The following is a 25,863-nucleotide window of genomic DNA, read 5'->3' as shown; positions in this document are numbered from 1 at the left end:
CAAGTAAGCTTAAATAATTACCTTCTATGGGAAATTTATCAAAAGAAATTATCTGTCTTAGCTTTTTTTATCACCATTCGAAAAAAGTTCGTTTTTTTAATGCAAACGTTAGAATAAGAGCCCATTTGCTTTTTAAAAATTACTTTTCTCGATGACTGCTAGGAATTCAAAACACGCCCACGCAAACTAACATAGCCTTCGGGTAGGATGCCTTATTCAAGCTCTATCTAGAATTGTGTTTAAAATCTGTTTCTAGTGCAACCTAATTCCTGGTACACCAAGTAGCCTCGTGAATATACTGGACGGATACCACGACCGCGGTCTTGCTAGCTGTTTCATTACTTCACTACGCTTCTCCTGCCAACCATCACTGTTATGTTGAAAAGATTGACCCACAGATTAACCCACAGATTGACCCAACACTGTGTGATATCGGCATCTCCGGTAGTTCTTCGCTGTTGTCAGTTTTGTTATTCTGGATGAGGCTGTAGAACTCCTTATCGTTGGCGTCAAACAATCAAAATTCTTCCTTCCGTTTCAAACGATCTCTATAAACGTCGCATCCGTTTACCTAGAGCACTCAACGGCTGTACACGGGTGTCGATGTCCTATGTAATATTGGTTTCAATAAATTCATAGAGTTCTCCGGACTTGACGATTTAAGCAACGTGTCGAACTAGCGTCGATGATCGGTTTTCCTCATGAATTGTGCCAACCGACCAATCTTAGTCCACAGTGTGACGGTTGACGATTCGGCTCTCACAGTGTCTCAAATATGCGGAGTTGGGTAGGCTGATGCTAACACGGCCTTCATCATCGCCTTTCGGGTACGTCCGCAATTCCAACGTTTGAACAACAGTCACAGGTGTAGAGTATACTATGAATTGCAGGTTCTCAATGTTCTCCAAGGCTTCCGAGTACTGTCGAAAATATCCTTGTTGAAAATACTGCTGCACTCGTGATCAGGTAGGAACTCTGCAGCTTTTGAATGTTATGCCGGAGCATGAGAATATCCCTTGGAATTGTGTTATCACTGCGTCCATATGAAAGTTAGTTCGTCCGGTATTTGCTGTTTTTGCTGTTCCACTGATTGTCCTAGAGCGGTTGGCTCCTGTATTGTCATGTTTAAATACCCCAATATTGAAGGGACTTTTATGACATAGAATTGACGAGTAACAGAATAAATTGAAATGAAGCAGTCCGTAGCTACAATTTTACAATTTATATAAATTTCCTAAAAAATGTTTGTCGACGCAGTAGGAAACGCAACTTTGTCTACGTAGTTTATGAACCATATTGAAAATTGAAAATTGAAAACCAAAAATCCATGTACGATTCAATCTCTTCCCGAAACCACATCATTTCAGGTAGATTTGAATTTCAGGCTCTTCCAGCCGATTTTCAACTCTTCTGCCGGTATCCTGATTCGGAAGGGGTGAAGCAATCCCACCCGGGGATGGCGTACATTCATTTGTCGTTTTTGTACCTGAACGGCCTCAACAGCAGCAGCAGCAACGAGCGGACGAGGAAATTATGAAAAATTTATGAAATCATTATCGCCAAATCAGAGATAATTAGAATGCATAATTGAATCGAGCTATGTTGTATGTTTTGAGGTATAAACCAGACACATGCTGCACACGCACACTGACGCGCACTTCTATTTGATCTGCATCGCTGCGTACAATTGGTCATATTTTGGTTTCGGGACTTTGGTGAAGGGTTATACAAGGGAAGGGTTCTTGTCAATGTCGAATTAATTTTCCAACCACAATCGGACACAAATAAACTAGAATTTTGTTGTTTAATTTTCCAAAGCCTCACATAATCTGAACCTACACATTAATTCACCAATGATGAGTTTTGTGTTTTCCCTTTCTCGTATTTGCAGATGAACATGAAAGCAATACACTGCTCACTGATGGCTGCGTTAGCATTGAAGCTGGCTGGACTGTGCTATAGTTGTAAGATATCGGAATATCCCTGCAAGGGTGGCGCGTTTTGTGTGCCGCTTGATAAATTCTGCGACGGGAAGGATGACTGCGGGGACGGAAGTGACGAACCCAAGATGTGTACAGGTAAGATATGGAATTATTTAAAATCACACATCCAGAAACGATCCCGCCAATGGCTGAAAGTCTCTTAAATATAGACAACATCATCACACTGTCTCATGAGGCATGATTTCATCATTACTCAATTAGCGTCAATTGTTCGTTGTAGATTCAATCTCAAAGACAACTTTGAAATCTTCAAACACCAATTGACATTCAAACCATTCATATCCGTTTTTCCGTAATGAACCTCCATGCCATTATAATCAAAACCGAGCAACAACGTTTGAGTCACTTCCTTCTCGCGTAATCTCGCCAGTGAATGCGTGGGCCTGAATCTTAACGTTTCAACAATTAGAGTCAGTCAGTCAGTGCTGTTGATACAAGAAGGATTATGAAGAACTTTATGTTCTACGTATGGATGCGGAAAAGTATACGAAAGCGCCAAAGTTTGTTTGCCTAACGAACGAACGAATGATGATAAGCCTTCGGTGGGGATAATTAAAATTTCCTACATCTCTGTTTGTCATTTCAGATTTTGTAGGTACCCCCGATCCGCTCATAAAATGTTAATAAGCAACTCGCTTGCCTTGCATTGTGCGAGGCGTGAAATATATTTTCAGCATCTTTTTTACGAAAATACTTCCCAGAAATAACTCTCCAAAAGGGTGAGGGTTGGGTGTCTTTACGGCTGCTTGCTGGAAACTGTGTTCCGTCCGTCGTTTCCTGACTGTTCAGTTACAGAATGACGAGGACGATGATGATTCCTGATGAGCCACCGAGGAATTAAACCTCGCTCCTAAAAAGTTAATTAAATTGTAAATGAGCGAAAAAAAAAATTGGGACATGGTGTCCGTGTGTCATTTTTCCGCTGATATGGAGGCTGCAGTGATATTTCACAGCTCGTAACGTGAGATTTAACCACATTTTCCATGCTCTTAGTTAAAATTGACTCACAAGTAGGTTAGCCTACTCTCACCAGTAATACAAAACGCGTGCTGTCACCAACAACCATCCAAGATAAGCAAAATCCGCATTTCAACTGCTATATTGGATTAGTGCTTGATTTGATGGAACAGGAGTGGGAAAATGAAACTAATTTGATGCCGCGAGTAAACTTTTGACTTAATAGCGTTTGTAAAGGAACCCAAGATCCCCCGCTCGACGGATCCAGATGCTTTCATCTCGGTTCCATGCAATAACACAACTTTGCACTGACTTGCTCACTTCACAGGGAATTCTTCATCATGTCAGGAACGCGCTGGAACTAAATTAAATTTCATTTCACCTTCTTGTTTTGTGTGTGCTATTTTTTCTCGCTCACAAGAATACGAAAAGTAATTTTCTTCACTTTCCCTTCACCGAGGTGTTATTCGCACGTTTTTTTTCTTACTTCCAATTGTATTGTTTTATTGTATTTGCTTTCCATTGCTTTTCCCATCTTTACAGTTTGCAACCGAACGTACTACGGCGATATAGGACGAACGTATTCATTAACGGTGCCACCACCCCAATGGAGCCGGTTGCCGTTCCTCTGCCATCTGACGTTTACTGCGTCCGGAAACGAGCAGGGCGACATTGTTCAGGTAAGATTCTCACGGGGGTGGGTGAGGGAGAAACTTAATGGAAGTTTAAAAGGACAATGACTGTGGGGTGATGGGGATTTGATGGTAATGGGATGAAAATAGATTAGTCCATCAAAGATGATGGGAGGAGCAGATTTACTGAATGGTCGAAGTTAATTGTTAGCAAATAATAAATGCTTACAGTTTAACACTATGAACACGATGCCTCAGGTAAAACGTATAACGGCAAACTAGCATTTTTTGTAAAATCATAACTAAATCATTTAATGACGAATTTCAATGTTTTTTTTTTCAATCTGTTTATTTGTAAGGCTCATGTGTCTAGAAAGACTCAACGGAGCCAAGTATCATAAAAAAACACTTTCTGCTTGTAATCCTCGATCAAAGCCCGTTTCTGCTGTTCATCTTCAATCCACTCAAACGACGGGATCTTGTATGGTCGCTGAGTGTAGGGACAAATATAACTCACGGTGGTCAGGCTGCAATCACTATCACTGGAAGTTGGTTCGTTCGTGTTAACTTTTTTCGTATGGTTGATTGTTGTTTCCGATTCGATGGACCTTTGGCGCTTGTTCATCACTGCTCTATTGTTTATGTGTAGATCTGCATCACTTGCCGGCTTAGGAAGAGAAGGCCACTGCTTATCTTTAGCTGCGTCCGCAAGCTTGCTATTGCCGTTGGTCTTCGTGTTATTGTGGATGTTACTGTTGCTGTGATTTTTATCGCTGCTGGTATTATTTTTCCCCATCTCCGATTGAGAATTCTGTTTTTTTGCTGCTGCTACCGCTGTTGCCACTTCGGAGCAACGTTGTTTCGGGTGAGATTTTCGGTCACAGTTACGGCAAGTTTTGACTTTGTATGACACCAAAGTCACTGCGTCGTCCACAGTAATGTAAGAGGGAATCGGATGATTAAGCTTCATCCTTACGACGTGAACTCCATTAATGAAGCATGGGTTGAAGCAATGTTGTCGGCCGCGTCCTTGTCTCGCATACCCAGGTACACAACGTTTTTTATGTTGTGAGGCTGGATACTTGTCACAAGCGACATATCGAGCTGCAGCTCATTGAATGTTTTTATGACCGAAACACACGGTCACTTGGGAAGGATCGATGTGTCTAATACGACACAGTTTTCTCGTAACACTTTCATAGTAAAGTAAAGAGCACACGCTCGCACGCTGCACAAGAGAATCTCGAATATAGTGTCTGGTGATAAAGCGACTGATCGGTGCGAGAGATGGATAGCAACTGAATTTCAAAGTTGTTGGCGCTTAGCCTACCTGGCTCTTCATCTTTGTTTAATTTTATATTCTAATTTAATATTTACGTTTTTCAGCTGGTTTACAGAATACCCCATTGGGGATGTGTTTTATTTGAATTGAAAAAAGTGATAACCTACCTAACTACGAGTATTACTTAACCTATCGTGCTAGATCACGTATGATCTGATGTTTTGATCTCAGACAGGTGTCTCTGAACCTTTCCAGGATGAATACTTTCCGTTCTTCTAATGTGTGAATTCCAGCCAGGAGGTGGATCTCAAAATTTCTAGTCCGCGGGGGACTGTTTAGGACCATCCTAAAGATCTTGTTCTGGATCTTTTGGAGTATAAGGTGATGGCATTTTGCGCAACTCTCCCAGGTTGTCATACCGTACTCGATTACAAGAAGGATGATTTGTTTGTAGACAGCAAGCTTATTTTTCAGGGACAGGGTTGACTTCCTGTTGATAAGTGGATACAACGATCTTATCAAGATGTTGCACTTGGTTTTCGTTTTGTCAACGTGCTCCCTGAAAAGAAGCTTGCTGTCTAGTGTTAGCCACACGACCTCTTTGGACCATTCCACCACTGTGCCGTTCAGGCAGATCTTGTTATTCTCCGACGGAACAAGTCTGGGAGATTTAGAGTGTGGAAAGATAATGACCTGGGTCTTTGCCGCGTTGATACGGATCTTCCAGCTGTTGAAGTATTCAGACAGGACGTCCAGGCCTTTCTGAAGTTTGGCAGTCAGAGCTCCGATGACCCTACCCTTGTAGATGATGGATGTGTCATCTGCGAACAGAGACAATGATCCACCATCAGGGAGAGCCGGCATATCGGAGGTGAAAAGGTTGAATAGGATGGGGCCAAGGATGCTTCCTTGTGGAACCCCGGCACCGATGTTGAAAGCATCCGATGTGATGCCATTCATAGAGACTCGGAACGTCCTGTCTGGTAAACAGTTGTTTATTATCTTCATTAGGAAGACCGTACTGCTGCAATTGGAAGACCGCAATTGGAAGACCGTACTGCTGCAATTTAAACACCAGGCCATCATGCCAGACATTGTCGAACGCTTTTTCAACGTCCAACAACGCCATGGCAGATGTTTTCGAAACAGACTTATTCCGGCTGAGAATGTTTGTTACTCGAGTCAGCTGGTGGACGGTCGAACGACCTTTCCGAAAACCAAACTGTTCCTCGAGTAACAAGTTGTTTTCATCGGCAGATGTTAGGAGCCGGTGGTACACTGCTCTTTCGAACAGTTTTGATAACCCTGAGAGAAGGCTGATTGGTCGATAACTTGAAGGAGAGGACGGATCCTTCCCAGGTTTCCGGATGGCTATGACTTTAGCTGACTTCCAACACGAGGGGAAGTAGCCAAGTCTGAGGCACTTAAAAATCAGTGCCAGATGGTTGTAGAATCTGGTACTCAAGTGTTTGAGTTCCAGATTCAGGATGTTGTCGAAACCTGGGGCTTTCATGTTTTTAGATGATTTGGTATAAGCCAACAGTTCGTCAGCCGTAATCTCGGATTCCTCTGGAAAAATTTTAGGAATCTGAAGAAGATTGGTTGCATTATCAGCAACCTCAGATTCATGAGGGCTGACGATGTTTTGTCCGAGATTATGGGAGCTGACGAAGTGTTGACCTATCGCGGCAGCCTTCTCTTCAGGAGTTATCAGATGAACCACTGGGTCGCCGGGACGATCCAGTCACTTTAGGCTGTCAAGGTTCAGAGTGTTACTCACCTGTCTGGATACTGGCACGTGTTGTTCCCTGGCCCGGGAAATCGCCTCCTCGATGGTTTGTAGACACCGGTCAACATCTTCGGACGTCCCCGATTGGACATCGTAGTCGATGGTTGTGTCGACGCAGTGTTGATATTGCGCCCAGTTGACTCGATGGTAGTTGCGCCGGGAAACTTCGAATCGGTTAACCGAGGATCCAACTTCGGCCACCACCGGGTAGTGGTCCGAGCTCAGCTCCTGGAATGCCACAGGTTGCGAGATGTTGTGTACCATGTTGCTTACGAAGATGTCGATGGTCGCATGGACCCCAGACCGACTCAACTGGGTGGGAGAGTCCGGGGCCAAGATGGTATAGTGGCCCTCTTGCAGGTCTTCATTGAGGATGAAGCCGTTTCTATTGCTCCAACCGTTGCCCCAAGCTTGGTGTTTTGCGTTTAGATCGCCAGCGATGATAAAGTTCCCGCTCCTCCGGGTGAGTTTGATGATGTCTTTCCGGAGGGCCACTGACGACCCGTCCCTGATGTTGGTTTGCTTGGGGCAGTACGCCGCGATGATGGTGATTGGGCCAATTGATGTGCTCACCTCCACTCCGATGGCTTCAATTGTTTTCAGCTCGACAGTCGAGCAAAGAATGTTATTTAAAATTACAGACTTTAACCATTTATTCGGTATGCATAGATTTGAAATCGATCGATAAATGGCTGAAAATGATTTTTCAAACATTGCCAATTTGCCGTTACACATTTTACCGGACGCATCGTGTGCGGAGTGTTAACGTCTTTCAACTAAAAGCACTAGCGGTAGATATGATACATTTTAAAATAAGCACTTTACATATCCAAGCAACAATTTTGGTGATATCATGATTATATAAAGGTTAATAATAGGACCATAATAGAACCGGAAATGTTGCTTGGGATGTGATCACACCACACTGAAAACGAATCTTACTCAAATTGTTTGTCACTTTTACTCATTAGTGTAGGGAAATTTCCTCAAACCGTGAGTCTGAATAAGCTAAGCTTTTCGAAATGTCTCCATACGAATGAGTAGTGACTCACTCTCTGAGTCAGTTTCGTTTTCGGTGCATATGATCATATGATACCTCGTAGACTATTTTTTATGGAATGCATTCAAAGTAGATTGAGTACATCTGTTAATTGATTTCACATACGGCGTCATTAGGAAGGAAAAGGATTATTAGTTCGACACCCGTTGTTACTACTCGCTTAGAAATCAATCATAATCCCTATTCGGGGTATCATTTCAACCTTATGTGATACATGACTGCACCGATTCTGAAGTTGTTTTTGTCTGATGCCTGTTTATTAGGGTATAGACCAAGAACCCTTCTGCATATCCACGGAACAAGTTTGTTAGTTCAAAAAAAAAAAGTTAATTTTTGGAACTATTTTTCGTGCTAACAAAACGCTACTCTCAGCAGTAATTTCACACATGGTTAGCAGTCTCACAGTATCAAAGGAGCTTGAAAAAATTATTAATTTTTTTGTATATTAATTTATTTGATAAGGCTCAAACGAATTAACTTTACAGAGCTGAGAATTCTTGGTCACTATCCAATACATCTTAAAACTATAGTCAAAAGGTACAACACAATAAACACTTTATCTTCCCCTATCCAAAAAGCCTTCTCCATCAGAAATGGAGCCGCTTCTAGTGGTTTCATTGTATGACAGTTACGCCATCGGAGGTCAGAGCGCTTCCATTGCAGCAATGGACGCAAAACGTGGTCAGCACACACACACTCATCACGAAACGATTGCTTTCTAAAGTCAACGACGCACCGACTGAAAGAACTGCTGATGAAGAACAATGAAGAGGACCACACAATGGTTGCTGCCGATAAAACAGACGATCACGTGGCATCGTCGTGGATCGAGAGTGACCTGCTTTTGTCAACAGCCGAGTGAAAACTGTGAAAAAATTAATATCGAGCATGATATTTTGTTCCAATTTCACGCGTGATATTTAGAGTGTATGAGAGCAAAAAAAAAATTTCAAATGATAATGCCATCGCTGGTTGGAAGGATGAATTACCTAAATCTGGATTTCTTTTGGAAAGTGATGTAAACTTTGAAGCTTATTCAAGGCTCTGGGTTCGAAAATCTTGAAACTCATTTATCTAGCGGCGCCGGTGGTGTAATGGTAAGAGTGATTGCACCGCCGGGATTTTCTGAGGCAAAAAATCACCGTTCATGCCTTCCTTCCGAAGGGAAGTAAAGCCGTTGGTGCCGGGTTCATGAGATGATAGGTAGGGTGTGGTAGCATTGGTTCCCAGTACGGGAAGCATGATCGACGGACAACAAATCAAGGAAAAAAAAATGTTGGTTTTCCTTTTTAATCCATAATTGGGATGAGCCTGTTGATGTAGATAAATAAATACATACATCAAGGAACTAGAGGTGGTTTTCTCGTTGTTATTTGTTCCGGTTGGAAGGCGAGAGCCATAGGGGGCTTTTCATAAAATTATGTAGATAGTTTTTTGGGATTATTGCACCCCCCCCCCCTCCCCCTGCGTAGACAATTGTCCGTAAACAATTTTTAAAATTTGTATGGGCTGTGGATAATTTCCAAGGCCCTCTCCCCTTAACTGTCTACGTAGTTAATGAACAGCCCCTAGAATACGACTTGTAGAACAGGCTTGGATACACTAAAAAAAGTCCACACATCTGACCGATGATGATTTTTCATATGCACAATCTCATTTATTTTAAGTGTATTTCACCAAGGTTCAATGTGTTCCAAACGTTGATTTTTCGGCTTTAACTCTGGATTTTTGAGATCTTTAAAAATTTAATCTTTCAGAAGAGATTACTCCACAACCACAAAAGCTATTCGTGATCTTAGAACGTCAATTTGAAGGTTTTTCTTTTTAAAATGTATATTCTTATAAGGATACCCACATTTTGTTTTTGTTATAGTAACTACAGTAAACAGGCTGATTACCAGCAGGTAATCAAATTTTCTAAAAATGGCCTATTTTATCCATGAGCGGGATGATTTATTTCTTAATATTTTTGGCTCAAATTTGCATAAAAGTTAAAAAATACGTTCCTATAGGATACAGCCAAAACGTTGTGCTTAAGAAGTACGATGCAATCAGATAGATTAGCTGGTACATATATAAAATTTCAGTTGTGGTTGACAGCTGCTAATTGAATAATATCCTTATTTGAGTAATTAATTTATTTTTTTAGACGCAATCTCATGGGCAAGAATGCTTTTTTTAGTATAGTTATAAAGAAACATAATCGTTGAACCTTTATTTTTCATTTATTGAAAACACACTTTCCATTCATGAACGTAACTGTCATGTTCTTCTTCTACGCAATGAAAACTACGCACAGGAAACAGTTTCAGACTTATATTTATGTCGAAGTATTAGTTTAGATTTTTAGGCATGCACGCATTCAAGTGGACGAACCTGCACTAATAAGTGTTCATTTAGAGAAATAAAAAAAATAAAACAAAACTAGTACTAAGTTATGTTTGTGCTCAGAAGACAAAATTCGCCTGGGACATAAGAAGAGGTATATTTTCAACGTTGGGAGCACTACAAAAAATATTTCATCTCACTTGGCTGGTAATTACGTTCATGAATGGAAAGTGTGTTTTCAAAAAAAAAACGAAAAATATAGGTCCAATGTTTATTTTTCTGTATAACTATAATAAAAAAAAGCATTATTGCTCGTGAGAGAGTATTTAAAAAAAAATATATAATTAAGCTGTCATCCACAACTGAAATTTTATATAACTGCTACCAAAAGAAAAAATAATAATAAAACAACGAAATTAGCATCCTGATGAATGTGGGTGTCTTAGTGGAATACCTGTATAATGAGAGAGAGAAGGATTAGTACTTTCCATTTAATTCCACTACTTTATTTGCTTATCCTTGACAGATACGCGTATTTCATCTACAATGTGCATACTTCTTCAGTGTCTTGTCCTAATATTCGAGTATTAGTACAAGACACTGAAGAAGTCTGCACATTGTAGACGAAATACGCGTATCTGTCAAGGATAAGCAAATAAAGTAGTGGAATTAAATGAAGAAATTAGCATGATTTATACTGTTGAATATCGAGTACCGTAAAACGGGGTATCTTTGATAATATGGGTAACATTGATAGCATAATATAAAGAATAAATTTACTTGCAGTGCTTTTTCCAAATAAGAAACATTGCTTCCATATTGTAGCTAAGGGTAGTTCCGTTGATATGGTATATAGTTTTTACATAGTATGTGTTACATCTTTAACAAACATATTAGAAAACCATTTTCGTGTTTTTCGCCTTTTTGAAAAAGCACTCAAGCCATTACTTATGAAATGTATTGTTTCACTCATTTTTTTTCTACATTCATCGAGCATTATCAAAGTAACCCCAAATCAAAATACTGAAGCTCGGTCACAAAACTAAAAAAATAGTGCAAATGCTTTAGTTTCCGTTCAACCTATTACTAACGAATTAACTCTTGGAAACTCAGTACTTGTTTTAAAAATATAAAGTTTGAAAAACAGTCATTGCTTTAAAAAAAATTTAGAATAAACTTTAAAAACAACCAATGTTACCCCGTTTTACGGCACATTTCATTTTTTGTCAAATTATTGTACGGGGGAAAAATGAAATTCGATTTTTAACGATTCAATGCTCATACAATGAAAACTAGTGTGATGAGATCAAATTTGTTTTAGAAAAATCACTTTTTTTATTGTAAAGATGCTTAACAACCCCCTTTTTTACTGTAAAATTATCAAATACCATAATTTTCGTTGTTGTGAACCATGAATTTCGTTGTGATTTTATGGAAATGGACAAAAATGTTCAATGTTTTGCCAGTAAATGTCATGGTTACAATGACAATGAAAATAATTGTATTTTATTGAATTTTTTTCGGGTAGTCTAGGAACGTATTTTTCACTTTTAGGACCACAATTAAATTATGGACAGAAGTAAATAAATGAGCTAGTTTTGATTTCATATAATGAGAATCCTACCCAGAACATGTGAAAAATTTCATAAAAATATTATTGTTCCATCGGCGTGAAAGATTCCAAGAAAAATAAAAATAAAAATATTAAATGGCATTGATTTTCCACCAGAAAAGCTCAAAACTACCAATCACACATCTGGTAATTTCTCAAAAATTAGTTGTTCAAATCATTTGCCTATAGAAACACATCAAGTAGAAGAGTTTTACAAAGTGTGGTGAAAATTTGAGCCCAAAATATTAAGAAATAAAAAATCCCGCCCAAGATGAAAATATACCATTTTTTACAATTTGGATACCTTCCGGCAATCAGCCTGTTTACTGTAACGAATAGCTTAAGTGGTTGTGGAGTAATCTCTTCTGAAAGTTGCAATTTTTAAAAATCTAGGAAATGCAGGGTTGTAGCCCAGAAGGATCTAGGTATTTTAGAGCAAAATCAAAAAAGCGTTTGTTCACAATACCAAAACAAGCGTTTTGGCCTAGTTTGGCTCCACCAAAACTTTTCAAAATTCTGTACCCACTTGAGCATTCATAATGTTTGACTGAATACGGGCCTGTCGTAAATGGTTAGCATCCATGCTTCTCACGCTGAAAGATTTGAGCTCAAATTTCACCTCGAGCTAGTCACGAATGACCTAAACTGTGTTAAACGAAACAAATAAACAATAATCGTTAGTTCAACGACAGGTGAACTTAAATCAAATTTTAAACAAGAAATAAACAGCAGAACTTCAAGTTAAGTTGCTTTGCTTTAAAAAGTTTTGACTGCATAATGAAAGCACAATATGATATCAGACTTCTGTCACGACAATTGAAATCAAAATGAGTTTTCATAATGATAGGAACTGCAAACTTTAATATCGATTTGCTTTCATTTTGTTAACGGACTTTGCTCGGGTTGTTCAGTCAACCAAAATGAGATCAACTGGAGTATTAAAAATAAGTTACATCATAACAGCAAATTTTTATTTCAATTTAATCTCCAGCTTTGCCTGGGTAGTGCCAGTTGGTCGGGAAAAATCGTGTCTTGGGGATAATAAAAGAGTGAACCATATTGTTAATTTATAATATTTGAAAACACGTAACATTGCCTGAGTGGGTGGTTTTAAATCTCTTTGGTTTTTCAAATTACCATCATCTCCAAATATTCAAGATGTTCGAGTAACAATGGAAGAGGTTACTTCAAGAGCTCTTTCAAAGTAGCAACCTCTTGTTGCAACTTCCCCTTGCGGCGAGGGAGTTCTTCCCTTTAACATTCATCATCTTCCCTCACGATGCTTCGGAAGATTCTGAAAATAACAAAAAAATATACACAGCACCTCAGAACAACATCTCCCCATCCCATCCCAGTGAGTCCCACCAGCAACGCATCCCTCTTCTTCCTCACGTGCCTTGTTAATGTGCGAACGTGACTTACATGACAACCTTGGCGCCATCGTCGTCAGCATCCTCAAAACAGTCAAGATAAGAAGTCTTTTTTTTCCACCGTAATCCTCATTCTCCTCCTCACACCCAGAACCCGGATCCCAGAAACGGATAAATTAATTATTTACACAAAAGCCACTCTCTCATATCTTGAAAGTTTGTACATTTTTCCCAGGATCCCTAGCTCCTCCAGTCGGTATGTTAGTTCGTCATATTTCCACTTGATGGTCCCAAGTGATACATATATTTTTGCACGAGCATTTCGCTGATCCAAAGAAAAATATGCTACGGCTCTGTAGTAATGGGACGTGGTTCACAAACAGCGGCGAACGGAAAACGACCAGCGGCCATCTATTAGAATTGTTTTGTTTGTACAACCTACATGTTCTTCGGCTCTGTTTGGTCGGTGGAAGTAGAAAGGAAGTCCACGTTGTTAGGAAAAGCCCTTGAAGGCAGCGCTGACGGAACTTTGTTCCGACGATTTGTGAGCGCTTTCTTTGCCGGGATTGTTGTGTCTTGCGATTGAGAAACTGGTGGGCCTTGGGTTGCCACTCACGAGAGCACAGAAAAGTTTGCTTGTTAGTCAACAGCCGAGGTATTGTTTCTAGTTTTGTGATTTGAACGGCAACTAATTGGAAGGAAAACCAGATGGAAGCCAGTGGGCAGAGCTCAAGTGCCGTTCCAGGGAATCATTAGAGAACTAGTTTGGAAACATCTAGGTATGGAGGGAGCAAATTGATTGTCGACTTACTTGCAATATTATCTTCGGGACTTTCAGGGCTGCTCATGCACTGAAAAGCCAATAAGGGGTGATACATCTATGTAACGCTTTATTTGAGGGGGGGGGGGGGTAGATCCGTTTCATGGCCGTTTCTTTTTGGATCAATGAGGTGGAAGTATTGTGATCATTACACACTTAATTGAGATCACCGAAGCCGGTAGAATTTTACCGGGTTTTTAAACAGCAGAACAAGTTGGTAAAATTTTCAAATGTCCGTTACACGTGAGAAATCAAGAAAATGTATAAACTTTATTTTCCATCAAGTTCGGAATAAATTTTCTAATACAGGCCGGACTCGGTTATCCGAAGGCTCGATTAACCGGAGGCTCGATTATCCGGGGCTCGATTATCCGGAGAAAATGGCTCGATTATCCGGAGTCATATTTTTAACCTATCTTGCAAATTATTTTTCATAAACCGCTTGGAAAACCGACTTTTGATCCGAGGACGAGTCACATACATCGTTCGACTCAGTCTGACAAGATCGGGAAATGACTATATTTAAGTGTTTGTGTGCCTTTGTTACAAAATCCGGCGTTAAGGGGTTTTTGATTAACTTTGACCTGAAAGGAATCAAACATATCATGTGCCACAACAACATACAAAAACTGAATCCCATGATGGTCCTTTCACTTATTACGTCACGTTTCAGGGAATGGCAACCGAACAACATTTTTGAAGATCCGTAAAAAAAATGTACCAAAGGGCCTTTAAAGGGGGGCTTCATACCTGAAAATTTATATCAATTGTCTTATCTTATTTTGTAGTTCAATTCATTTATTCTTCATTTCAGTAAAAACAGTAGTTCATCAGTAAAATGATTCAGTAAAAACAAAGAGAATTGCAAATTTGATCATAAATCAATCCTTATTGATTATTTTATCAATAATATTTCCCCTGATTTCACGAAGTAAAAACTGCCGTTCCAACGGCAATTGGTTTTCCTCAGCCCATGTGATGATAGTGTCAATACTGTTCAGCGCTGATTGATCTAGAACTGGTTCGTACTCCTCATCTTGGATGTCATCTGCTGTAGAAATGGTTGCACTTTCATCCAGAGTGGTGTTCGTCACGCTTTCTCCTTCATAAAAATGTGAATCATGGTTAAGAACAACATTGACTATGTCAGCATCAGACATGACATCGAATTCCGCATTCCCGTCTTCATTTTCACCTGCAGCCGCTTTATCAGCAACCATCAGTTGAATTGTTCCACTATCATCCCTAGAGCACCGGAACTAATATTTACAATGTTAACATTTCAAAAATATTAATGGAAAATGGTCGAAATTGATCGAGTGCGTTAAGTTAGGAACCGCGTCAAATATGGTGCCTTCACGGTAGCCGTGGTTTTTAGCCAAGCTCAACCTTGTCTCTACACACTCGTGAGAGTCACGAGACTACGATTTTTCTCAAGCTGAGGGGTCCCATGTCGTGATTGGCTACACGTTCGCTTCTCAAGCGGATGGTCCATGGGTTCAATTCCATTGATCTTCTTATCGAATTTTGATGTATTTTAATGTGCCTCATGATAGGTTATTATCCAAGTCCGATTCTGGTCACTTTCCCGGGGCACCTGGAACTTGTCCGGAAGTGACCAATATGGTCCAAGGTACTTAATTTTTGCCACCATTGATTTGGTTATCGAATTTTGATATAATCTGATGTGTCGTTTAATGGGTTTTTTTCCTTTCAAGTCAAATTTAGCCTCATGGCCCATAAATGCTGGAACTTGTTCCGGCCATATCTACAAACCCAGTGGTCCGATTCCATAATCCTTCAATAGCGTTCAATGGGACCACTAAAACAATAAATGAGACCACATAAGACCAAAATAATTTTTTTTTATGGCTCGATTATCCGGAGGGCTTGATTATCCGGAGTGAAAATTTTTTCAAGACTCCGGATAATCGAGTCCGTCCTGTAATTGGATTTTCCACTGATTTTTAAACTTTTACCAAACAGTTCTGTAGTTAAAATTTTACCGAACGACGGAGGCTTGGATTAGTGTGTACTATAATTAAATCGAACATATCGTATACGTGATAATGTTTGCACCATTAAGCAATTTCCAAATTAAAAAAATTCTCAAAAATTTCGTTTTCGAGTTTTTTTTTATTTATTCCAAGGGGGACGTTTCTCAAAGTCTTAAACTATGTTAATCATCGATCGAGTTTCCACTTGCTGCAATTACGGCCTCCGGAATGCACGACAGGTTCTAATAATGTAGTCTGGATCCATTTCCCTCCAGGTACGGGTCAATGTTTGTCTGAGGCTTGCTGTACTCAGGTGGCGTTTAGAACAGGCCTTGTATCCTTTGCCCAGAACGGAAAATGTTGCTGCAACCACTTTTGAGTGCGGTTCGAGATGTGGCACGGAGCCCCATCTTGTTGAAATACAAATTTGGCTTCGGACCGTACTCTTCTTTGATCCACGGAAGAACATACATACTTACATCGGGTCCATTTTTTACCATCGGAAGCCACCAATCCAAACACCATAACGCTAGCAGGATGCTTGGTCAGATAAACGTTCTTGTGCTCGTCGGCCACGTCTTTTACCGGAAGAGAACTAATATAACGGTCGGTTCTGGAATTTGATACGGGATCGACGGTAAACATGCTCTCGTCAGTGAACAGGATTACCGGATTTTTCGCTTAAGGAAGTTCACGATTTTCTTGTATCGTTCGACTCGTAGCTTCCGGATGCGACTTCGCCCCGCAATCTGCCTTTACGATCTTCCGTGCCGTAAAGTCACTGATCCCGTGTTCCTTTGCCATTTTCATTATTGAACGCACTGGATTCACCCGAATCTTCCTTTTGATAGCAGCGATAGCCCTCGGAACCCAAACTGACCTTGGACGACCTGTGGCCACCTTCGCGGATAGTTGTCCTTTCTTTTCTTGGTCCAAAACCCTTTTGACGGTCCACCGGGACAATCACGTGGGACAAATCACGAATACGCTGCCACTTCGTCATGGTGCAACTGTCAAACTAATGTCGTTTTCGCTTTTGCGGTGTAGCTACACCGGTGCTACACTGCCGTACACCGAAATATGCTAGGGTGTAGATATAGGATCCACCTTTGTTTACAAACAAATGATGTTGAGCTGTCAAAGACTCGCGCTTATTCCTGCTTACACTACACCAGTGCTACACCGCAAAAACGAAAACGACATAAGTAAATCATTTTCTTTTATACACAGCCTACTACGGTATGAGCTATAGGTTTCGTGCATGCAAAGAAAACCAAGGTATTGTATGCACAGCAGAAACGGGAACCATATTTGTACGATGGTGCAAACAGTATCACGCACACGGTAAATGAAACTAATTTTTGTTTATTATTCATCAATGTCTCCTGAAAGCATAAATGAAGAACATCTAAGTAAGTCCGCATCGTGCTCTCTTGCCGTGCGGATCTATTTGCTTTTTGCTGAAGGAAGTGTTACTACTACCTAAAGCTACAACAAATTTAAACAGCACTTTTCAGTGCTCAACCTGTAAAAATTTTCTACCTTGTTCAACTCTTATTCCTCTTCGATCCTTGTTTGGACCCTACCCGAGGTAATCCTTCTTGGATATCGATTTGGAAAATTCCTCTTCGATCCTTCAGATTCTTATAGTAATCTGCTTGGAAGTCGATTTGGATAAAAATTTACTGCCGCCATGGCGCCTAAACGCAAAAGAAAGGGGCAAACTCTTGACCCCCCTTCTGATGAAATTAATTTGAGTAATCAATTTGATTTGCTCACGGATGATGAGAATGATCCATCATCCAAGAAAAATTCTAGTAAACTTTCCCGGCTTAATGCCAAGAAGGAAAATATTCCCCCTATTGTGATAACCACTACCGATTTCCATGCTCTTCGCATGGAACTTTTGAATTTCGTGAAAGTTAAGTTTTCACTACAAATTGGACGTCGGGGTGAATGCCGTGTATTGGCTGAAACCTTGGACGGATTTAAATGTCTTCTCAAGTATCTTACTGAGAAGAAGCACAAATTTTTTACTTACGACACCAAAACTGAACGTGTGTTCAAGGTTGTCATGAAAGGACTGCCCAGTGGTGAATCCCTGGATCAGATCAAAGATGAACTGGCAAAATTACTTGGAGTTGTGCCACTCCAAGTAATCAAAATGAAAATGAAATCCCGTCCTGGCGATTTGCGCAACGGGATTTCTAATGATTTTTATTTAGTTCACTTCAAGTCTAGTGAACTAAACAACCTTAAGGCCTTAGAAAAAGCTAGCCTTATGCTCCATGTCCGAGTGAAGTGGGAACACTTCAGGAAGACTGGAGGAAATTTCCAAAACCTCACTCAGTGCCGTAAGTGCCAGGGATGGGGTCACGGAACTAAAAATTGCTACATGCCAGCTAAATGCATGAATTGTGGTGATTCCTCTCACGCAAAGGACGACTGTCCTGTGAAGGAAGATCCTAAGAAATTTAAATGTTCAAATTGTGGTGAAAACCACAAATCCAATTTTTGGGAATGTAAGACTCGCAAAGCGATCCTAAAATCTCGTTCTATCCGTCAGGTAGGAAACGCTCCACGTTTCCGACCATGTACAAATTCCTCTGCTGTTAACAACGGTCAGCGAGGAACAAATTCTACATTCGTACCCGTAGGTACAAATATCTCCCCTGCTTCAAATGTTTCATCTGTACCTACTCCCCTCACTGCTAACAATGTTCAGCGAGTTAATGGAGCTACCTATGCTGCTATTGCAGCGGGTAGAAATCAAAATACTAACCAACGTTCTAACGGAAATTTTGACAATTTTGACTTAGGAAGCATTACTGCCCCCAAAATGGAATTTTTACAGAATTCATTAATTGACATGATTTCTGATATGCTTAAATCTAACTCCATGTTTGATGCTATTCAAACTGGAGTAAAATTTGCAAATAATATTGTCATGACTTTAAAATTCAGTAATGGATTTTAAAGCATTAAATATTGTAAATTGGAATGCTCGATCTCTTAAAGATAATGAAGACGAGCTATTTAACTTTTTGAGAGTTCATAACGTGCATATTGCCGTTATAACTGAAACGTTCCTTAAATCTGCCCATAAGGTTAAGAAGGATGCAAATTACTTGATTTATAGAAATGATCGTCTTGATGGACCCTGTGGTGGCGTTGCCATCATTATTCATAGACGAATCAAACATAAAATTCTTTCTTCATTTGAAACCAAAGTTTTTGAAACTTTGGGAGTTTCTGTTGAAACAAAATTTGGACAACTTACGTTTATAGCTGCCTATTTGCCATTCCAATGCGTAGGCCAGCAAAAGAATTTTCTCAAGGGTGACCTCCAGAAACTAACCCGTCATAGGTCTAAATTCTTCATTATTGGTGATTTTAATGCAAAACACCGCTCATGGAATAATGCTCAAAGCAATTCCAATGGTAATATTCTGTTTGATGATTGTTCTGCAGGTTATTACACTATTCAATATCCAAACAGCCCAACATGCTTTTCTTCTGCAAGAAATCCCTCAACTATTGATTTGGTCTTAACTGATTCATGTCAACTTTGTAGCCAATTGGTTACCCATGCTGACTTCGGTTCTGATCACCTTACAGTAACTTTTGAAATATCCCAAGAAATAAGTTGTAATCCCAACAGCTCTACTTTCAATTACCATAGAGCTGATTGGGAGCAGTATCGAACATTTATGGAATATAACTTCGATCCAAACATTCCTTTGCAAACCAAAGATGAAATTAATTATGCTCTTGAATCTCTGACTACTTCTATAGTTGAAGCAAGAGCTGCCTCAGTACCAAAATGCGAGGTTAAATTCGATTCAATTATAATAGACGATGATCTTCAGCTCTTGATCCGTCTTAAAAATGTCCGTAGGAGACAATATCAAAGAACACGCGATCCTGCCATGAAAGTTATCGGGCGGGATTTGCAAAAACAAATTAAAAAGCGATTCTCTGCCCTGAGGAACAAAACTTTTGAAAATAATATTTCTAAATTAGACCCGAGTTCCAAACCCTTTTGGAAACTCACAAAAATTTTGAAAAAACCTCAAAAGCCTATTCCAGCGCTTAAAGAAGGTGGTAAAATTTTGATCACAAATATGGAAAAAGCTCAGAAACTTGCTAAGCAATTCGAGAGTTCCCATAATTTCAGTTTGGGTCTTACTAGTCCTATCGAGAATCAGGTTGCTCGGGATTTTCTGAATATTTTCTCTCGGGAAAATATTTTTGATGATTCCTGGGGGACTGATTTGGACGAAGTAAGGTCTATAACTTAAAATTTAGCTTGACAAAATTAATGTATGGCCCCTTTGTAACAGATAATGGTTCTTCGTTATACAGGAAAACGTTTGTTAAATGAAATCTTTTACTTTTGATCGTATTTTCGATTTTTATTTTTGATATTTTGATTGCAATGCGATAGGCCAATGCCAACAATGTGATAGGCCACCACTCTCGAATCATCGTAATTACTCCAAAAACCTCTATTCTGCTCATAGAAAAGCAATTCACTTCCAACATCATTCCGGAAGCCATGATTCTCTCCACGTACAATTCACAAAGCTTCTCTCGGAAATCAATTTGCCCGTCATTTCCCGGGTGGTGATGATGAAGGATCATTACTAAATACAGACCATCACCGACCGAATTGCTGATTCTGCACTACGCTTCGTTCGTCCTTTCGTTTTTGTGTTCATTTGGTATTTTTTCTTCTGATTCTTAAAGTGTTTCCTTTCTTGCAACCATTTCAATTTACTGTCTCTAGTGCTCCACCAGTGAATGAACGGATGGCGGTGCAAGGAGGGAAAATCGGAGGAAATGACTTGACTATTCTCATCAAAAGCTCATAGTCGTCTTCGTCGTCGTGCACATTCCTACAACTACTGGCACTTTTACACTCGTTTTCGAAGTCGTCTTTTGGATTAGTTCAGATATCTGGACAGTGTCGAACCGGAAGTGATTCCCATTTTACGAGCTGTGTTGTTTTCGTCTCGGAAAAGAACTGGACGAAATGAAGAATTGATACGTACGGTAGATGAAGATGAAGTGAAATAAAAAACGAATGTAGTACGATGGTGCTGCTGCGTAGCAATGGAGCATGATATGTGCGAACTTTCTGGTCGTTCGTGGAACGTAAAATTGAACCTGTCTTTAATTCTGATAAACGAATCTTCTTACACTTGAATCGAAAACAGATTTTCCCATTTCCAAGACTTGAATTGATTCATAGCAGCTTTCCCCATTGTCTCCCCTACCTACCTGGCACGGATTTTACAACTTTCTTCTGCGATGTTCCAATCAGCGCCAAACAGTGCACAATGGAAATTTTAAAAGCAAAAAGGATTATTTTGTTTTTTTTTTCATTTAGCTAAAAGAATCAAGGAATCTTTATTTTCACAGTTTCACTTGGTAGAACTTATTTTGAGCCTATTGTACACCAGCATTTCTTGAATGGTCTGAAAATTCTCGAATCAAGTGATTTTTTTTCAGATATGGGATACCAATGCAAAATGAGCAAGAAACTTGCGCCTGCTTTATTGTTTGTCTCTAAACCAGACTTGGGTAGTGAACCGAGGATGAACTGGACAGTATGGCTGGACAGTATGGCTGGACAGTTTTTGTCGCGGTTTACTTAAATGTGTGATTTTTTTTCATGAATCCGATGATAAATGTTCAATAAACTAAACCATGTGGTTTCGTAAACAAGGCAAATACATCTAATTTCTCATCTTTCTAATTTCAAATAAACGTCGAATTAATAAATAAAGTATTAATTTCAGTGAACCGTGACAACCTTTATTGCGCGGCGTTCTCGGTTCACTACTCAAGCCTGTCTTAAACTAGTGTAAGCAACTTCTAGAATATTTTATTCATCATAAACATAATGTTTCAAAATGGGGTTCAAATCAACTTTTACAAATATTTGATATATTAGGCCATTTGACCCCATATTTTCCCATAAATTTCACAATATTTCCCCATGGATCACCTATTGATTATTAGAATATAATTGGTAACTACTACTAACACTTATCGACTAAATAGATTATTAAGCGAGTTTATCATTCCGTCTCGCACGCTGAGCCGATCAAGTCGCATCGGTCTCGTTGTACGACACTAGTATTTGAGTTTTTGAGTTTTTCCCCACGCGAGGGTTTTTTCTCGCCAAAGTTAGTTGGCATAGTGTTTAAACAACTAGTGCGCGAGTGAGGAAGCCGTTAACCATACGCCGAGCGCTTTGCTTACGGTCCAGCTTTAATCACCATCATCGCATCATCACATCATCCCATTGATAGCAACAACGAAAGCACGTTAAATTGCCTACCGAGGCGACCGAGGCATACCAGCTATCAGGTTATCGACCCAGCAGCCGTTGGGGCAAACAATAACCTCGCACCAGTCATCTGCCGCCTCAGTGTAATAGGTATACCGTGTCGCTTTGTTTTCACCAGTATCGCATCTCCCCGCATGGTCCAGTATTAGATTAGGTTGGGTCATAATTAGGGTGATTCAAAATTTTGTAAATAGTATATATCTATAATTTTTTTTTTTCTCTTGTTTTTTTTTTTCTCGTACTATTTATAAGTAGAGCATAGTTAGGGTGATCCAAAAACATTTTTTTTTTGTATATATATTTTTTTTCTTTTTTTGTTTTTTTTTCCTTCTTTCGTATTACTCTTTATTAGAGTAAAACTATATAATTTTTTTGTATTTATTTTTTATTTTTTATTTTATTTTTTTTTTGCATTTTTTGATACTATTTGAAATTACTGTAATTATTTGTAAAATATTTATTAAAAACACCATTGTGGCGATATTTAACCGCAATGGATGAAAATGATAAAGGCGGGGGATGGTCGCTTTCCATCTCAGACGACGAAACTCTTAATTCCTCACACGAAAGTCTCGAGGAAGTTGTGGAAATGGAAACCCTTGACGTCCCAGTTGACTCGCTCTCCAGCAAAAATACTGGAGCATATCCCAAGAAAAGGTATCCCCCACAACCCTCTCCCCCACCATCACCTCCTCGTCCTGCACCCCCCACACCATTGCCCCCAAAAATCTCTGCGCTCCCCCGCCTAAAGGCTTACCCAGAAGCCTCGAAAGGCCCATGGGTTGTTTTTTTCCGGCCCAAACAAAAACCTTTGAACATTCCGAGGATCTCTAAGGATCTAACAACACATTTTTCGGCCGTTACCGATATTTTCAAGGTAACACCAATAAAACTGCGCGTTACCGTTGATGACCGGAAGCAGGCTAATCAAATTGTTGCGTGCGAGCTTTTTTCATTGGAATACCGAGTCTACATACCCAGTAGTGAGGTAGAAATTGAAGGAGTGGTCACCGAAGCGAGTTTGACTAGCGATGATTTCTTGGGTCCCGATTCCTTCGGAATCTTTAAAAACCGTGCTCTGCCGAAGGTGAAGATATTGGACTGCCTTCAAATGCAGTCAGTATCCGTAGTAGGCTCCAAAAAAACTTATTCCTTGTCAAACTCGTTTCGTGTGACCTTTTCGGGTTCAGCGTTACCTCACTACGTCGCTATTGGCAAGGTTCGGCTGCCTGTACGTCTGTTTGTACCTCGGGTAATGAACTGCTCGAAATGTAAACAACTTGGTCATACATCGGACTACTGCTCGAACAAACCACGCTGCGATCAGTGTGGCGAGCAACATCAAGAGGGCCCTTGCGGTGCTCCTCCAAAATGCGTGTACTGCAAGGAAAGCCTACATACCCTGACTGACTGCCCGAGGTATAAACAGCAGGGAGAAAAACTTAAGCGGTCTCTGCAAGCTCGCTCCAAGAGAACACTAGCAGAACTCTTGAAGAATACCGCTTCATCTTCTCAGACCACACCAAAAAGCAGTAACACGTTCTCCATTTTGCCAGTTGATGATCTAGACTCTGACTCAGAGGTCGGTGAGGGTAGTCCGTTTGTCTTTAAAGGCAATACGAGAAAACGAGCAAAACAACACAACACCGAAAAGCCTCGTAAGGCCACTCGTACGGACCACCCTTCCACCTTGGAAAAATCAAGAGGTAACGGAAATGCACCGAAGCCCATTCCACCGGGTTTTCAACCTTGTAATTATGACAAGAACTTTCCGTCACTTCCAGGATCATCTAAAACCCCAGATGTCCCAGTTTTTCGGCCAGAAAAGCAGCTGAATAATCAGCAAGAACATGCCCCCATGTTCACGTTTTCTGGTATTGTGGATAGCTTCTTCAGTATATTCAATGTCTCTGACTCAACGAGGAGCATTATTAATTTAGTGCTGCCAATGGTGAAAACTCTTTTGAAGCAACTAGCTTCTAGGTGGTCCTTCCTTGCATCGATCATATCCTTTGATGGATAATTCTCCGAATGAGGTCGGGGATATGATCTCTGTTCTTCAGTGGAACTGTAGAAGTCTTATGCCAAAACTTGACACATTTAAATTTTTAGTTAACAATTTACTTTCTGATGCATTTGCCCTTTGTGAAACATGGCTCTCTTCAGACAACGATCTTGCTTTCCACGATTTCAACATTATTCGCCTTGATCGGGCAGATTCGTATGGAGGGGTGCTTCTGGGGATTAACAAGCTCCATTCCTTCTACAGAATCGATCTGCCTTCGGTGACAGGCATTGAAGTTGTTGCATGTCAGGTTAATATTCGAGGTAAATGCCTCAGTATTGCCTCAGTATATCTTCCACCGAGAACCGCGATCTCTCGTCAAAGTTTCGCGGATATCTGCACGGCTATGCCGGAGCCACGGTTGATCTTGGGAGATTTTAACTCTCACGGTACAGGCTGGGGGGAACTGTACGACGACAACCGCTCAACCTTGATATACGACATGTGCGACTTCTTCAAAATGACAATTCTAAACACCGGGGACGCAACACGAGTAGCCAAACCTCCAGCAAAAATAAGCAGATTAGACCTCTCACTTTGTTCGAGTTCACTATCGTTGGATTGCTCGTGGAAAGTAATTCAAGATCCCTACGGTAGTGACCATTTGCCAATCAAAATTTCTATTACCAATGGTTCATCTTCTACTCGCTCGGTCGACATCGCGTACGATCTTACGAAAAACATTGACTGGCGAAAATTCGCGACCGCGGTTCTTGATGCCAGTCAATCGGTTGACGTACTTCCTCCGCTGGACGAGTACTCCTTTCTCGCGCGTGTCATCATCGATTCTGCGCTACAAGCACAGACAAAACGAGTTCCGGGTGTTTCCGTCCGCAAGCGACCTCCCACCCCGTGGTGGGATAAGGATTGCACCGACGCAAACAGCGAGAAGTCCGCCGCGTTTAAACGCTTCCGCAAACACGGCAAGGTCGGGGATTTCGAGCGGTACACCGACCTCGAGAAAACTTTTAAGGACTTAATTAAAGCAAAAAAACGCGGTTACTGGCGTCGGTTCGTCGATGGTTTGTCGCGAGAGACTTCCATGAGAACACTCTGGAATGTCGGCAGGAGAATGCGAAACGCGTCTACACCGATTAACGAAGACAAGGAGTACTCGGACAGATGGATTTTCAGCTTCACGCGGAAAGTTTGCCCGGATTCGGTGTCGGTTCAAACCAACGTTCGTGATCGTCCGTCGGGTAATAACGAAATAGATTCCCCGTTTTCGATGGTGGAATTCTCACTTGCTCTCCTTTCATGTAACAATTCAGCTCCAGGAATGGATAGAATCAAGTTCAACTTGCTTAAAAATCTTCCAGATGTCGCGAAGAGACGCTTGTTGAACTTATTCAATCAATTTCTGGAGCACAACATTGTTCCGGATGACTGGAGACAAGTAAGAGTTATCGCCATTCGAAAACCCGGTAAACCCGCGTCGGATTATAACTCGTACCGTCCCATCGCGATGCTGTCCTGTATACGGAAATTGTTGGAGAAAATGATTCTTTTTCGTCTAGACAAATGGGTCGAGTCGAATGGTTTACTTTCAGATACGCAATTTGGATTTCGGAGAGGCAAAGGAACGAGCGA

The 25,863-nt window shown here is 40.4% G+C and overlaps 1 protein-coding gene across 1 annotated transcript in view; it reads left to right on the top strand.

Annotated features, from left to right (window-relative positions):
- LOC135702705 (uncharacterized) overlaps positions 1–25,863 on the top strand; it is a 336,139-nt gene that overhangs the window by 144,349 nt on the left and 165,927 nt on the right. The window contains exons 3-4 of the mRNA XM_065223739.1: positions 1,892–2,078; positions 3,504–3,640. Of these exons, the coding sequence (XP_065079811.1) occupies positions 1,892–2,078; positions 3,504–3,640 (324 nt within the window). The remainder of the gene's footprint in view (positions 1–1,891; positions 2,079–3,503; positions 3,641–25,863) is intronic.

Source organism: Ochlerotatus camptorhynchus, unplaced genomic scaffold, assembly GCF_037179485.1.
Source record: "Ochlerotatus camptorhynchus isolate MF236.1 unplaced genomic scaffold, CSIRO-AGI_Acam_v1.1 ptg000196l, whole genome shotgun sequence".
Lineage (NCBI taxonomy): Eukaryota > Metazoa > Arthropoda > Insecta > Diptera > Culicidae > Ochlerotatus > Ochlerotatus camptorhynchus.
The sequence above is the reverse complement of the archived record's forward strand: the minus strand, read 5'-3'. Positions and strand labels throughout refer to the sequence as shown.